Below are 16,683 nucleotides of genomic sequence, written 5' to 3'. Positions count from 1 at the left end.
TATCTGAACAGGACAAGAACAACTACCACACCATAAAAAAGTTTTACTTAAGTACAAACACAACCAACAAACTACTTGAAAATGACTCAATTATTTTACATTTCCAGCAGCACTGTCAAGCTGATATGAAGCACATTTATAGGATTCTTAATGAAAATGCACTTTTCATTAAGTGTTGACCTACACTGAAGTCAGGATGTAGTGGGTGAATATTTGTGAAATATGTCAAATGCAACAGGCAAAAAAAAAAAATTGGAACTATGATCATAAGGACTATTGACAAAACAAGATAGAAAAAGAAGACAGAGCTAAACGATTAAGGTTTTTCAAAACCCATGTCTTAATGTTCTGTTATTGTTTTATTATTGCAGAGAGCATAGATTATTGATCTTCTTATGACCTTTTGCTGTGACATGCTTTTACCTAAACTGTAACTCTGACCTCAGGAGAATATGAACGTTTTGTATAGTTAGACGGACTGTTTCTTCAACTCACTGGCAACCAGCCGTGCATCTTGTAAAGAAAAGAAAAAAGAAAAAAAGAAGAAACTAAAGAGAGAAACTGGGAGATGCAGCATGAAACATGTTGTACGACAGGTTTGGCTGCATGACATTCAGGGTAGAGCTGTGGATAGAGGGATTACAGAAGCCCCTGTGACACAAAACACATGATGACAGAGTGGACATGTCTGAGGTGCACTAGAGGCAGAATAACATCTCTTGTCCTTCATCGCTTTGCACACTAGGTGGCAGGGTGGGCCTATGCTGAGAACAGGAATCTTTGGAAAGTGATTAACCAAGGGCTGTTTAACAGCAATGTGTTACTTTGCTTGGTTATTTTATAAAAATGCACAATCCAACTCTGAGTCATCCACACACACACTCCTCTCATGCAGTTTATCCTCCAGTTGTTTTGTTCTGCTCCTTGGCTTGCTGCAGAGACTGCCGTGGCTACAGCGACCTTGAAGCTCTGCACCAAAGACAATATAGCAGCACCAGGGTTGACTGTCATTACAGTTCAGATCATTCCACTTAAAGTCTTCCGCTGTGGAAAAACACACTGCTGGTGGTTGTAAGAATGGAATTTCTACTCAAGGCTATTGACACCAAATGTTCATACGGTTCACTTTCTGTTCTCTACAGAGATCAGTCACACAGAAACTGAGAGAGGGTAGCGCTGATGAAAACTTGCACACTACAGGGGAATGTTCTGTCCTCCTTCACTGTACAGTTAATGCAATTAGCGTAATTAGGTGGGTCCCAAGGGTGGGGTGGAGGGTCTGTGGTGTAGGAGGGGGAGAAAGGACGGGACGGGCTTTTCCTCAGGAAAACATATCACCTTCCACCACAATAGAGCCCGTCAGGAAACCACAGGCATTGCTCTCTTGAGTCACCAAGTACTTTTGGACACGCTCTCACACTCATCAGTGGCTCACACACATGCACATCCACACATTCCACTCCACAGCTTGGCAGCTCGCACCAGCAGCACACTCCAGGATGACACTGTACTGAAACACAGCAAGGCATTGTCATCAGGTAAGTCTGATTCTTTGCACTCACTGATGCTTGATTATCGCTTGACAGAACAGCTTTGTTGATTCAAGCTGGCTGTTAACCCCATGATAAATATGATAATTCTGTTCAAATTGTTGTTTTACTGAGATTGTTGTGTTTGGACATTTGCCACTTCTATACTCAGGTGTATTGTACCCAGGCATTTACTGTGTTGAGTCAAATATACATGAAATTGTTCATTTGACAATATTTCTAAATTGTTCTGTTCAGTTATCCATCTTGCAATTAAGAAAACTCCACTTTCTAATTGTTTTTTGTCACATCACAGTCAGAAAACTGTTTTCTAAAATACTTATTTTATATCTGACAAGTTCTGATTTCAGTGTATAAGTGGTGTGATACCGGTGCTACATAAGTCCATGAGTATAAAAGCTGGTTAAAAAAAAGATTTATTTTTATATATTTTTTTTTATAGATGACTTCTAAATGTAACACAGCACATTTAGCCCAAAGAAAATGTCTCACTTCTTTCAAGAAAGAATAGTTTTAATGACACCTTTGGCTTTGTGTAAAGATGATTATTCTTTCACATTATATTTATTCATCATGGATGTATTTGTACTTCCAAGTCATTACTTGTCTCCATGATTGCAATACAAGTTCCAGATAAACCCAGTGAGAAAACCCTGTACCAGAAAGTTATTCTCACTATCTCCAGGTGCTGCCCCCTGTTCCAAGTGGGAAGGTTAAATGAAGAGAACAAATTAATGAAGCTGATTTGCTTTTATCTAAAAAAAAAAAAAAAAAAAGAAGCTGATTTGCTCTTATCTAAAATTTATCTAAAATGATGCTGTTCAGCTGAAAACAGCAGAGGACAATATGCCTATATTGAAGCTTCAAGGTATAATTACAGTGTGACTCTGCTATATGCAGACACATAAGAGAACAAAATAAGAGAATAAGTGAATGTATATGATGTAAAGTGAGCTTAAGTTTACAGTGAGAAGATTATCCTGACAGCACACATTTATATTCCGACTTCTGTAACCTTCTAAGGTTTAGATCTTGGACCAGGTGATTTTTAAATAATTGTACTGAGGCTTTATGATGCAGAGTATGTTTAAAAACAAAAACAGTAGCTAAAATTATACTGGACAAGAGTTTTAAATGAGAGAAAAATCTTAGAGCGGTTGTGAAAATGTTTCTTCCTTTTCATGCTGGTCTTGAAGTGATCCTCTTCTATCCGCCAGTTTAAGTGTAAATGTAAGATGGGAATAGAGTGGATGCAAGCTGTATATAATTAGGTATATTTTAAGTTAATGGGAGGATTACAGGCTTTGGTATAAAAATCCTTCTTTGTGTTCCCTGGATAGTCTTTCTTTGCTGAGAGACTTTCACAGCAAAAAGACCACTTGATTTAACTTATTTAGACAGTAGTGGCACAGATTAGCTGTGACTGAACAGTACTATTTAGAGTTATACCATATAATAACTGTTCCTGTATAAGATATGGGCATGTGTGCAATGGTTTAGGACAAAAAACAGACAATTTTTGAGTGTGTAACAGATTCAACTCAAGAGCTGAGGACCAGTTTCTGAAGTCCTCCTGATACATAAAAAACAACAGACAGGGATGTCAGGTTCCACGAAACTGTTTGGCACCTTTGTGTTGAAAAGATGGATTTTGATACATCACATCATTTATAGGGCAGGCCGACAGTTCATAGTGTTTTTTTCAGCTTTAAGGAGTTAAAATTAGTTTAGAGAAGATAAACGTCCGATCCAGGCCTGTTACAAAATCAGTATATTTTATTCTGGGACTTGCAGAATCAGATTATCTTGCAAGAAATAATTTATTGAAAGAGCATTTTCTATTAAAAAAGCCCCCTATAGCACTCCTGCCACTCATGTGGGTTATAATTAACAGACTTCAGGTCTTCCTCTCCATATCCAAAATACTTCTACAAGGTTGCAGTTTAGCACATGTAAACGCAGCAATATTTTGAGTGTTTATTTCCTATGTGCGTAGTGAAGCCATTACATAACCATTATGTGAAAGGATGTTTTTGAATTCAGTTATATAAACTGTCTGATGGTTGACAAACAAAGGGAAAACATCTTACACGTTGTCGTCTTTCTGCAGTTTGTGAAAGTATCAGCTACAACCATGCCCATCCTAAAGAAGCTCCCTGGAAGATCCAAGAGCTGCCACGAGTTCCCCAGAGTGAATGGAGAACTGATTCTGCCCCGGCTGGACCTGGACCTTAAGGACTTGAACGATCTTAATGACCTGAAGGAGCTGAATGACCTGAAGGATCTGAACAAGAACCTGAACCCCTTTGAGGATGTGGACCTGGATGAGGACGAGAGGAACGGAGGTGAGATGGGCCTCATCATGGGTGAGGTCAGGGGTAACCTCAGGTCCTCCCGCGACGGAGAAGAGGAGGAAAACGAGGTGAATGCAGAGAGGCACGGGGCAGGGAACCCTAAAGGGAAGCCACTCAGGGGGACGCTGGAGCGGATCTGTGGGGTGTCGCCTCTCAAAACCCTTGGAAAACTTGGGAAAGGGCTGCGCATATCAGGACGCAATGTGTGGGGTAACAACTCTCCCCACTTCAGCCCTGGAGACTCAAATACGCTTCCAGCTGAGAAGGAGAAAAAGAAAGGACTACGCAGAAGCTCAGAGGGAATTATGACGCTGCTCCGGTGAGGAGGGATGGGAGGGAAAGTAGGAGGAAGAATGTAATCTTAATTGATTTTAGCTGTTGTCTATCACTAAAATGTGATGAATTTTGATGTCTGACATTGTTGTAGAGTGCCACAAACAGAACTTTGATTAGAATAGTGTCAAGGTAAAGTACATAATGCGTAAATAAGATGATTTTCTGAAATTAAAGCAGGAGAAAAATGCCTTTTACAATTTTATAAAACAATATGTCTACAAAAAAACTAAAACAAAAACCCTTTATAATGGGTTTTGCTACGCTCACATGCATCAATGCTTTCTTCAGTCCACCCAGTGAAGCAAAGTAAAGTAAACAAATTGTAAAAGCTTGTCATGAAGACAAAAACACATTTTTCATCAGTTGAGACTGACAAAGAGTCCCAGAGGAGATGGAAATCCTGTGTTACCTTTGCTGGTCAGTAATAGAACAACATATAGTGTGGTTATTTCCTGAAGGGTTATGTAATATGCTATAGCAACTTGATGATTAAAGGAACCGCTCTGTTTTTCAGTGACATGTTGTTCACTTGATGTGCTCACTGAATGGAACTATTTTTAACTGGGGTAGCCAAGGTCTGCAGCACCACAGTTTAGCAGATGTGTGAATATGTGGCATACCAAACATAGCTGCTGCTAGGTATTTGGTACAGCACAATACAAACTCCATGCAGTCTGATGTGTATTATTCAAAGTCCTTGCAGAGGCCATCGTTAATGTTCTTTGTTGCTTTGTCGCTGTGGATACTGCAGCTTCACAGGTCGACGTAAGGAGGAACGCAGAGAAAGCCTTCCCTGTGGGGATCTAATGGCAGAAAGTGAGGCAGAGGCTTCCAGACGATCCTCCTTCCTCAAGATAGTCAGCCTGGGCAAGCTGAAGAGGGAATCCATGTCAGACAAGGCATCCCAAGAGGCTGAGGAGGAAACGGTGGAGGATGACCCAGTGGTCAAAACCAGAGAACCCCTCTCAGGTAACTATGATGGAAACATCAAGTGTGAAAAGAAAAACCAACACTTATTAAATGACCTTGAAGACTTTAGCGAGCTGTTTCCCTTACTTTGGAGAACTTTGATCTTCCTGGTCAAACTTAAGCAGTACTTCCTCCTAACCCCAGACACCTATCTGATCAGCCTGAGAAGTCCCCATATTCCCTGAGTCACTGGGTTCACTCGGCAGCAGGCTGCGAAATCAGGAAATGACTGCATTTCCTGCCACCCCAGATTCCTCTTGATAGAAGTTCAACCAAGCTACTGTGCTGCAGACTCCACAGGGAACCTACCTAGGAACAGAAGTGTTCAGAATGAGCAGCAAATAGCCCAGTTTGTCAGACAAGCACGTAACTCTGTAATTCAGCACTGTAACTCAGTAACTAAAAGCAGACAAGCCCTTTGCCTGAATACTCTATTTCTTTTGGTTCCCCACAGTTCTGGAGATTCTACAGTTGGTCAACCACAGGGACCTTCTCCTGGCTGACACACACATTCAGGAGCTGGAGCGAGAGTGTGATCTCCTGTCTCTCCTGCCAGTCCCATCTCCCACCCTGACACCTGCCATTTGTCCCAGCACTCCGTCCGGCATGATCCCTTCATCATCCTCATCTTTGGATGAATCCCTCAGCTCCAATGCAACACTGGACTCAAGCCGGAGAAAGGCAAAGGACGTGGAGCTCCTATATGAAGCCCTGCAAAAGGAAATGTGGGATGTAGTACGGGAGTCCCTCCGCCAGCCCAGCGCTGGCCCCAACCTTGGTCTGGTGGTGCTGGTGATCCAACAAGAGGAGCATGCTGATGCTGCCTGGGCCCTGAGAGAAGAGACCAAGCCAGAGCGAGAGGTCTCCCACATCCAGCCAAGCCATCGTCCCCGACAGCTGAAGAAGAAGTGGAGGCAGGCCGTGGGGGAGGCCGCGGACTGGAGCCTGCCACATCAAGTGGACACCCAGGCGGGCCAGCTGGCCTCATACCTGGAGCGCCTGAGGTGTCGAATGGTAGATGACCTGGATGCAGCGAGGAGGAATGCTGTATCCATTTACCCAGAGGAGTTTGCTGCTTTCCAGGTGTATGTGGAAAGTTATCATCGAGCCGTGGCCAAACGTCTTCGGACCATTACTAGCGGCCCACTGCAGATCACGGATGTGTATTCACTACTAGACTGGTTCTACAACATCTACAACAGGTGGGCGGTGACATACTATTGAATGAATGCTTCAGTGATCATGCAAATATGACTATTACTTGATGAATCATTGAATATTTTCAATCAGGGATGTTCTAGGAACCATTGGCACCACCACACCCATCAACTACGGCACACTGGATTCAATTCTCCCTCAAGAGACGGTGGACAGGCTGGAACAAGACTGCATCAGTATTGTCAGGGTAAGAAAATTACTGTTTTGGCACCCTGTTCTTTGTAAAATCAAAATAGTAGTCAGGTTGTAATTTCATGGTGTAATTGTCAGGATAAAGTGACAACAGAGCTGATCCAGGTTCTGGATGAAGAGGAGAGGCGATGGGCCCAGACTCTGCACATTGAGGAGTTTCAGTCGCACCTAGCCCGCTCAGTCATCCAGGTACAAACACTGCAGAACTGTGAAAAGTACATTTCTTCTTGAATGTTAGTTTTGTTTAACATGTTTTTTCATAATTTCAGAGGCTGAAGGTGGACTTGGACAGATCCACATCCGTAAACCAGTTTCTAGGAGCAAGAGTGGCTCGCTGTAGTCTCATTGGACTGGCTGACTTTCTTTACAGGTGAGAGCATGTCAGAAATAAAAAAAACTATGGACCTGAAAGGTGGTTCAGGATCAAACTTGAGCGGTATTCAGTATTATACCTATCACTGAAGTCTATGTTGGGTATAGATTATATTAGCATTCAGAAGGTTCTAATAAATCCTCTTTATGTCCAGTTTCCAGAGGAAGGTGGAGATTTTTCATGAGACTCAGGCAGAATTTGGAGACAGAGGGGATGGATATGTTTCCAGGACAATAGCTCTGGTTAACTGCTGTCCTCCTCTCAGGTAAGCAAAAAAACAATTATGACATTACTCATCTGAACCATTTCAGGAAGGATGCAAGTAAATAAGGTGAAGTGTCATATTTCTCGTGTGCCCCGTAGAACATTTGTGGAGCGCTGCAGGCAGTGTGACCCACAGGGCAGCGAGGAGTCAGCTCAGAGAGCCAACAACTCTCTGGACAGGATCATCAACCAGTCAGTGAGGGTGCTGACGGATAGACTGTTTGAGCACATCAGGGTGAGTAAGACCCAGGCAAGATTAAAGAACATTACGACCACTGACAGGACAAGTACCTAAATGTTATTGACCATCTTGTGACAGGACAATGTTCTGGTGGGAAACTTTTGGACCTGGCATTAATTTGGATGTTACTTAGACATGTACCACCCACCTAAACCAGACCAGTCACCCCCACCCCACAGCAATGACACTCCTTGATGGCTTCAGCCATCTCCAGCAGGATGCAGTCCGACACAGGCACTCACAAAAATGGTTTTGGAGGCACAAGGGAGACCTACACAGTATTAGCAATTCCACAGTGTGAACTTAGTTGTTTATAGGTTATATTTGTAAAAACCCTGTAAAGTCCCTGTATTCAAAAACGTATTTAAGTAAACGTAAAATCTTAGACTAATACTACTTAGGTTATCTAGTGGAATATGTTAATCTGGTCTGTTGTCATTCCAGCCTTTCTTTGACAAGCTGATAAAGAGAAAATGGCTGAACAACACTGAGGCGTTCGAAGCAATTGAGGCCAGTATTAAACAACACTTCAAGAAGTTCAGAAGGATGGACCCTCCACCATATCAGGTAACGCCCTGTTTGACCTGACAGAGGTGGTGGTTGACACGTTTAAGCCCTCTGATACTTGCTTTTAAAGTTATGTGTAGCCAATCAGTGCATAATGTTTTGTCTGACAGACGCTGGTGGGTGAAGTGCACCGGCGGGTCATGGTGGAGTATGTCCGAGCCATCATGAAGAGAAGGGTCATCTGCACGTCCTCCAAGATGAGGAAGAGGATGGCTTTCCGTCTTCAAGATGAGGCCAAACAGCTGAAAGGACTCTTCAAGGATCTGGTGAGTCTGGTTTTCACAAAAAAAACTTTCCATTTAACTGACTTAGCCTGCAAAAGCTATACGTTCTTTAGTGTGTCTAAAGAAGGAGAATGAAGTCCAAAAATTCCCAGACAGAACTAATGGCTACTTTTCCGGGGACCAAAAGCATTAAATAATCCCAAACTGCTGATTCTTAAAAATAGAGAGCAGAGCTGGCATGGAGTATACAGAGTCTGGTGGTGGTGAATGGAGCCTGACCCTGGTATTTCCTAGGTCAGGAATAACTCAGACAGTGTTGATACAGGAGTGAACTCTGAAAAATGGCTGCCGTCAGTGAGATGGAGATAGATGAACTGGGCTTACGTTAGCACTTGCCAAAAGGGGGAAGAGGGTGTAAAACAACTGGGCCTGACAGCGTGGCATTTGCCCCCTTTCTGTGTAAGAGTTCAAACAACTGTCCGTCACCTCGGCTGACAACAGGAAGCCGCTGTGTTAGGAAGGAACTTCCTGTTCCTGTCAGCTGGCCGGCTTTGATGTGAGTTTGGGATGGCCTTGATGGCCTTTTTTGCTGAGGAGCGGGATGAAGTGTCTGTGGAAACGGGGAACTTGGGGGCAGGAGGAAGATGACTTTTTAATGGCTGTCTAAAAAAGACGTCTTTATTTTTAGGGAATGCCAAGACAAAGAATTCTGATTTCTTTTTCCTGAGTGTTTAAAAGAAAAACAAGAACTAAGAAAACAGAGGAGGAGTTTTGTTATTCACTTAGCGTATCTAAATGTTTGGCCTCTGGCCTTTAGAGGCATTAATCTGTGTTTCCTCTGGAGGTTTGATTGTTCCCCGCACTTCATATTATGGCTTGTCTGATGAAAAAAAAAAAAAGAAAAAAAAAGCCATTGGACAAACAATGACAAAAAAAAAAACACGTAGACTTTCCTACCATCAGTTCAAATTTGAGATTTGTGTGCTGCATGATCACAATATGTCTGTGAAGATTCTCAGTAATCCAGGTGACAGTATATCCAAAAAACAAAGCTAAGAGGAATAAAGGAACCCCTCTGGACAGGGGAGGGGAATTGCAGTGACTGAGACACAATTTATCAACCACTTATTGATATCTCTTCCCAAAAAGTTTCACTGACATTCACACATTGACTCTGGAGTTCCTGGCCTATAACAGATCTTAAAGTACCACTCACTGGAAGAATAAAAATAATAATCAAAAAACAAGTTAATTAATTAAAGGTGAGTGTCTGGTTGTTAACAGACCTTGGTCATGTAAGTCTCAATAGGTGCACCACCCACAGATGTTCCTAGCTAAAACCCAAACTTCTTACCGGTCATTAACAACTGAAGAGGCTGTTTGGAGGAGTAGAGAAGCGTCTTCTAGAAAACTCAACAAGTCCAGATAATAATAAATATTTAAAATATTTGTTTTCTCCCTTCTTTAGGAATCAAGTGCATCCTGGTTGGACAGCATCATCTGCCACCTGGCTGACATCATTCTCCTGGAGGATACCCCCTCCATCCAGATGGAGGTGGCTGTCCTGGTGAAAGAGTTTCCAGACATACGGTGAGGATACTTAACAAATTAACATCGGTGAAATGTTACTGTTGCAACCAGGAAGCATCTAGAAAAACAGATATTCTCTGCACTGGTCCCCCAAAGGCCCTATATTATTTTATGCTTACAGCCACACATTCTCTGTGTTGTTCTTGGCGTGAAGCCAGGACAAGAAAATGTAAGACTATGCATGGGTTTTTCAGTTTTTTTGTCACAATGGATCAAAACAAGGAAAAGGAGTGCGGATGCATATCTACATTAACTTTGCTATTTTTGGAGAGCAGCGCGGGCTTGCTTTGAGAATGGATAAGGCAGAGAGGACTCAGGGGGTGGGGGGGGGGGGGGGGGGTGTTTGTGCACCGATTAAGACTCTAGTGACGGTTGGCAACCTACGAGCGCGCGTGACGCATTACCCTCTGAGGAGCAGACAGGAAGCTGCTGCCGAGTACTTCCTGTTCCTGCCACCCTGCAGGAGACAGACTGGTGCCACACTTGGAATCAAAGAGAGAGAGGTGTGCTGGAGGAGAGAAAACACAGTAGTTCAGGCCTGGAGACATGCTAACTCACTGCTTTTGTTTACAATATGGCATCCCCTGCTGGTATTTTAGGAGATCAAAGGCCGTCGGCCTTCCTTGAGTTTTCTGGGTGCTTCATTTAACTTCAGCTGAGCCCGTTCTTGCCCACGTGATCGCGCCTACGCATGACGTTACAAGACAAATTGGATCTTTTCTCTTTATTCAGTCATATCTGAACACTAGCTGTTGAGTAAAGCATGAATCAATGAATCAAACACCATTAAAAAGCGTTTTTCACAACCTGGCCTTCACAAGTGTAAACCTGTACATACACAAACACAAGTTGTTCTTATTATTAGCTTTTATTCAATCTATACATTAAATTTGTAAATTATAATTAGTATTGTTGAATGATACACCGATATAGTTCTTACACACAAAACGAATCTCATGTGAAATATTAGACAGTCATACTACATTTTTCGTTCTTTCCCAGAAACGGGTTGTATGACTCATGTGTGACTGCTCATCAGAGTCTTGACAGCCTTTGACGGCACCAAACAGACCCGATTCCCATTAAATCCGTCTGTTCCCCTTCCTTTCTGTATCCTTCTTCCCCACAGGAAGAAACACGTCTCCACCCTGCTGAACGTACGAGGAATGATGAGGCAAACGGAGCGGCAGGAGATCCTCAACATTGTCAAAGACTTTGAATGCAGCAGCGCCCTCATGTGCAGGGACCACGCCCTCTTTTCTGACATCCCCATCACCTCGGAGGTGCACTGCATCAGCCTGGGTCTCCTCCGCCTGGCCATGACCGTCTCCAACTGGTTCTCAGAGCACCGGCCGAGGCAAAACCCCAGGGCAAGTGTCAGAAATGCAGCACCTCAACCTGCAGAGAACGTGGAAGAGACAAATAAACTTCATAGAGAAGACTAGCTGTTGGTATTTGTGCCAGGAGAGCAGTCACAGAAATACTGTGAAGATTCTAGTGAGATGTACATGCACCTTGACCAAAAACTGATTGTACCAAATATTGCAACACTTAGAAAGAAACTTGACCTCAGGTACTGCTCATGATGTACATGCTCCCTGACTTACTGACCATCTCTACAGGTGTATTTTTAATGGAAATGTGAAATAGTGTATTGTAATATCTCACCATTTATAGTACTTTTATGTTGATCTACACATCTACAGAAGTAAACAAGTGGTATAAAATATCCTCAAAATGTAACTTGTTCAGTCTTTTTTAGGCTTTTATTCATCCATGTCTTTGCAGGAACATCTGCTTCCAGATGCGATGAAAGATTTACAATGGTTGCTGTTCAATATATATTTACAGATTATATAATCCCATAGTACATATGTACAATACTGTGTTACAGGCACTTTATATGGTTTGATTCTTACCCAGCACAAAATACCTTTAGAGAGGCATCTGATCGGTCCCACATTCATTCTGCAGCATGACACTGACCCAGAGGCAGAGTCACAAAAAAATGTTTTCAGTGAGAGGAAGACCAAGGAGTCCTGCGGCATAGGGTTCGGGACTCCACGGAGCAATGAACCCAGAATCATGAAATTACAATGGGATTACATAAAGCAGCAGAAGAAACTGAGAGCGATTAAACCCACAGCAGAACTGTGGCAAGTTCTCTAAGGTGTATGGGACAACCACACATGAGTCTACAAGAACTGGTGCTGTTTTTAAAGGCAAACGGTGTGTGTGCGTGTTTTTTTTTTCTCTTTATTGCACTTAGTATGAAGTTAACTGATAAATAAAAACTATTAATTGCGCTTTTGAAAGCATCCTCACTTTACTTCGTATGCCTAAATCCTTTGCATAGTACTGCATGTGAGGATGTTGTGTATGGAAATGTAAATGAGTTAAACTCTCACTGTGAATGAAATGGATCTATTGCTGGAAACACGAATAAAGCCCATTGACTGGGTAGACTAAACAAATTCAGCACCTCTGTCATTCAGTACTCTTTTGTGTTTCAGGTGAGAAATGTAATTTGTTTATCCGGGATGTTGATAAAGATGAGTCAACTCTTAAAAATGGACTGTCTGCTTCTTCTGCCAACTTCTAATTTTAGGTGCTTTGACCCCTGAACATGGGAATGTCAGACTCTTAGTCTACTGCTAGGTTAAACAATACATACCAAGAGGCACTTTGACAGGCATGGGGCAGACGGGCTGACGCACCATCTATGCAGCCAGGACATATACACACATACTTTATGCCTTTTGTTGTTTATCTTAAGGATATGGCTGCTTTGTTCAATAAACAGATCTTGAAATATGGGGCTCCACCACAAGTATATGACGCTCCGCCATCGTACAACAAGAAGGGTCACACACCCCGAGGCCAACAACGGGATGTTTTTTGATAAACAAAGATTTCCTGTTGTCCACCAAGGTGCCAACGGATGCTTTTATTGGAGCCAAGTTTACGTTATGCACTAGGAGGGAACTTCCCCTCAGCCGCAGCCACAGAGCTTTTTCATGTCTGAGCTGCTCGTGTACTCCTCAAAACAAAGACGGCCAGCCTCAGCAGGGGTCATTCAGCATGCAGACCTCTCCAAGTCAGAGGGTTTGCGTCTGAATTTGAATGACCAGCTGGCTGCTTAGTAATGTCGACATTTTGTGGTTTGTGGGCTTGTGGGATTTTACAGCCAGTGGATAGACGCACAGAGATATATTTATCTCAGAATCATGGAATTACACAGATGTTCGTGCATCTCATTGTCTCCATAGAGCAGTGAGGCCATGGTGGTCCCTCAGGGGATGTGATGATATCCCAGTCAATGGGACACACAGAAAAGACACTAAAGACTCTAAAGAGATCAGTAGACATCTAAGCAGTTACAGATCCCCTCCAGGTTTAAAATTAAAAATTAAAAATACTTATGCAAATGTAAGGGTTGCAGTATGCCTCTAAAACTGATCTGACTCATCAGAGAATGGACATGGGCCTTCTGAGGGTGTCCTGTGGTGTCTGGCAACAGAATGTTAGTGGGGACGTTTGGGTTGATGGGAGGGGCCTCTGTGGATCATCCCACAGATACTTGATGAGTTTGGGATCTAGTGAATTTGGAGGCCAGGTCAACACCTTGTGCTTTTCATCATGCTTTTTGAGTTGTTCCTAATCTGTTTTTTTGTGTGTGTGCCTGCGTCAGGCTGCATCCTGCTGGGGACGGGTGGTACGTGTCAAAGTAACATCCACATGAATGCCAGGTCCAAGAGTTTCCCAGCAGAACATTGTATTGTCACTTCTCTTGTCAGTGGTTTTAATGTTGTGGCTGAACAATGTATAGTTAGGCCATTTGTATATTTCATGGAGACTCTGTTCAATGGATGATAAGATGTTAGAGGGAACATATTAGATGCCATGCTAATTGAAATTTTAAATTATTGTTGCTGCAGACAGTATGACATTAGACAAAAGATGCCATTGAAGATGTGTATGAGTGTACTTTCTATTGATCCACTATTTATTGACATGAATGGTTGTCATCTGGTGATGGTTGTCAGTGTAACTGCTGTACATGTATACCAGCCATGACTTGAGAATGCATCAGCACAAAGACTCCAATACATTAACCATATTTGGAATATCCCTACATTTTATTCAATGTGTTTACCTGTTACCAACAATGGAGCATAGATATCTCTGACCTCTGACTGCACTGTGCACTTGTTTTTATTTTTAATACGTTCCAAGAATTTGTGTGAGAGAACAGGAAGAACATTAAGTGAAGTTGGCATAAACTGAATGTTAAGTTTGGCAGTGTGGCTTCTGAGTCATACACATATATCTTAGAGCATTATCAGACATCCTTTCATATAGCAGGCTGAAGGCGGATGCTGAACGGCTGTTTTCCAAGTAACCCATGCGGGGATTACCATCTCTGACTGAGAAGTCAGGTAGGTATGAAGCCCAGCACTTGGAGGTTTCCCTCGATCAAGCTGTTGGAGGTGGAACGGTGAACGGTATCACAATGCAATCCCTGGGAAGCACTCCCCTGCTTCCTCTCATTAACACAACTCTGCGATGGAAAATCCATCTGGCTATATTTGCTGTTTGTTTTCGGAAGCAAGCCGTGCCCTGTCTTTGTTCACACTGTCATGCACTTTTCATGGTTCCACTTTTTTTCTGTTTGTTTCTCGTGCAGTGTGCTGCATATCAGAAGTACTCAAGAGATTGTGTTGTTGCTGAGAGGGCTACTTGATTACTACTGAGGGCACTTGTTTAGTCTAGACAGGCTGCTCCACTGTTTATTTACCCTCTCCAAGTTTGATAAGCTCAGCCTGGACAGGCATCTCTACTTTTTGAAATATTGGTCTGGTATTAAGTTCTTTACGTCAGTTATCAGCTGACCTTTACTGCCTTGAATATGAGGGAAGAACATTAGTGTCATCCAAGGTTATTATCGTTAACGAAAACGAACGAAATAACGAAAACTAAAATTGAAAAAACAATTTCGTTAACTGAAATAAATAAAAACGAAAATTAAAAGAAAAAAAAACGATAGATAACTGAAACTGTATTGCGTGTTTAGAAAACGAACTAAAACGAACTGAAATTATAGATATAATTCCCTTCGTTTTCGTCTCTGTCAATTTAATTATAAGCCTCTGGTTGGATTCATACGACCGATTTATTCCGCTCTGGCAGTTTTACGCCAGCTGGCAGCACCTTACGGCACCTCACGGTCCGTGACGTCACCTGGCAGCACCATGGCGGTTGCAGCAAAAGCTGGGAGAAAGCGGCAAAGTCCTGTATGGGACTTTTTTGAATATGACGACGAGAAAGATAAAACTAAACTAAAATGAAAAAACCTAACGTTGGCTTTTGTTCACATTGTTTCAGAGAGTCCATTCTACTGGATTTGCCATTAACTTTTACACTACACACACAGTTTTACATTCTGAAAACCCAGAAAATCATAAAGCTGGAGTGGGTGGATTTTATATCTATAAATGAACATAAAGCTAATCAGATAAATTCCTCTGTAGTTTCCGGGACTAAATCTCTTTGAAGAGGGGATCAACTGTAGTGATGGCAAAAGAGTAGCCTACAACAATTAGGAGCATGGCAGGGCCTGTTTATCCAAGAACTTCTGATGCCCCAAACAAAAAATTAAACTGCATTTAGAAGGATTACAGTCTAAAAAGAGTAAGTGATAGACGGCGAGGACAAACACAGATTAACTCTGCCATGGCTTTTCCTTGATGGAGGCCGCTAATAGAAGTGATGTGATTCAGGACAGATGTGGGTGTCACAATATATGGAACAGGCTTTGTAGCTATATTCATATATACATATCAACAGTGTTTCTGTAAATACTCATCAGAAAAGAGAGAAAAGCTTAAACTCTGCGGCAGTTGTTGTTACAGATGCAGACCGGTGATGGTGTGCCACGTTGCATTCAACCCTCATCAGATTTGGCTTTTGAACAGTGTCCCTTAAATGAAAGGAACCACTGAATTAACACTTTTGTAATGCCCTTGTTTGTTATTCGTGCATCATCTGGATTGGACTGTGCAATAGCACATCTCAAGAATGTGATGAATTTCTGCAGAACATTCTTGCTAGAATTCTTGGACGCCTCCATGCGGCAATTGGCCAATAAAAAACTCTAGCGCTGTTAGGGATTAATGTTTTAAGAGGTTGACTGGTGAGGTGTACCTCCATGTTTTTCAGTCCTGTAGTGCATTTGAATTGCAACTTAACCTTAACCTTGATACAGGAAGCAATTTAATAACAGTAGGGGAAAAAACATGTCTAGATTTTTGTCTCTCTTATTTGCATAAAGTAGTGGATGCCTAAACAAATTTCCAGCAGTGGTGAAACACTTGAAACACACATGCATGTCTTTGAGTTGACATTACAGCAGCTGTCTTTGAAAATACTTGTGAATTTAAAGGTTACACCTTACAAAAACACCTCTTTATGATCTACTGGTGTCTTTCAGTGGAGCAAATCTGCGGCAATCTGCATGACGGAGGGGTCTCAGATGGAACAACGTGCAGTGAATAAAGAGTTCTTTAGAGAGAGCTTGGTGCAGGCTTTTGCAGTTTGTGACCATCTTTGATTCATACATTACTTAAAACGGTCAATGAATTCACTAATGAAATTCAATTTCTCGATTAATGGGAGACTAGTTCACTATGAAGTAGATTTGCATTTGTCCTTGGATTCTTCAGTATACGCAGTGCATAAAGCTTCCCAGTTCCGTGTGTTTGTAGAAAAGGTCTCCTCAAAACTAAAGTAGCTGTTTTCATAATCA

The 16,683-nt window shown here is 42.2% G+C and overlaps 1 protein-coding gene across 1 annotated transcript; it reads left to right on the top strand.

The window, feature by feature from the left end:
* The first annotated feature begins 1,515 nt into the window (after positions 1-1,515).
* On the top strand, positions 1,516-12,316 carry exoc3l2a (exocyst complex component 3-like 2a). Its single transcript, XM_084564353.1, has 13 exons — positions 1,516-1,538; positions 3,661-4,223; positions 4,992-5,209; positions 5,664-6,411; positions 6,500-6,614; positions 6,698-6,808; positions 6,889-6,989; positions 7,147-7,257; positions 7,356-7,491; positions 7,942-8,064; positions 8,175-8,330; positions 9,757-9,878; positions 11,008-12,316. The coding sequence occupies exons 2-13, from the start codon at positions 3,685-3,687 to the stop codon at positions 11,321-11,323; spliced, it is 2,796 nt and encodes a 931-aa protein (XP_084420479.1). The 5' UTR covers positions 1,516-1,538; positions 3,661-3,684; the 3' UTR covers positions 11,324-12,316.
* Positions 12,317-16,683: the final 4,367 nt, after the last annotated feature.

Source organism: Chelon labrosus (genome assembly GCF_963514085.1).
Source record: "Chelon labrosus genome assembly, chromosome: 17".
Classification (NCBI taxonomy): domain Eukaryota; kingdom Metazoa; phylum Chordata; class Actinopteri; order Mugiliformes; family Mugilidae; genus Chelon; species Chelon labrosus.
This window is presented reverse-complemented; position numbering and strand designations above follow the sequence as displayed.

Excerpts from the sequence above, each read along its gene's own strand:
- exoc3l2a (XM_084564353.1), top strand. The coding sequence starts at position 3,685 with ATGCCCATCCTAAAGAAGCTCCCTGGAAGATCCAAGAGCTGCCACGAG. Across the intron at positions 6,412-6,499 it reads TTCTACAACATCTACAACAG|GGATGTTCTAGGAACCATTG; the intron begins GTGGGCGGTGAC and ends ATTTTCAATCAG. Across the intron at positions 6,809-6,888 it reads TAGCCCGCTCAGTCATCCAG|AGGCTGAAGGTGGACTTGGA; the intron begins GTACAAACACTG and ends TCATAATTTCAG.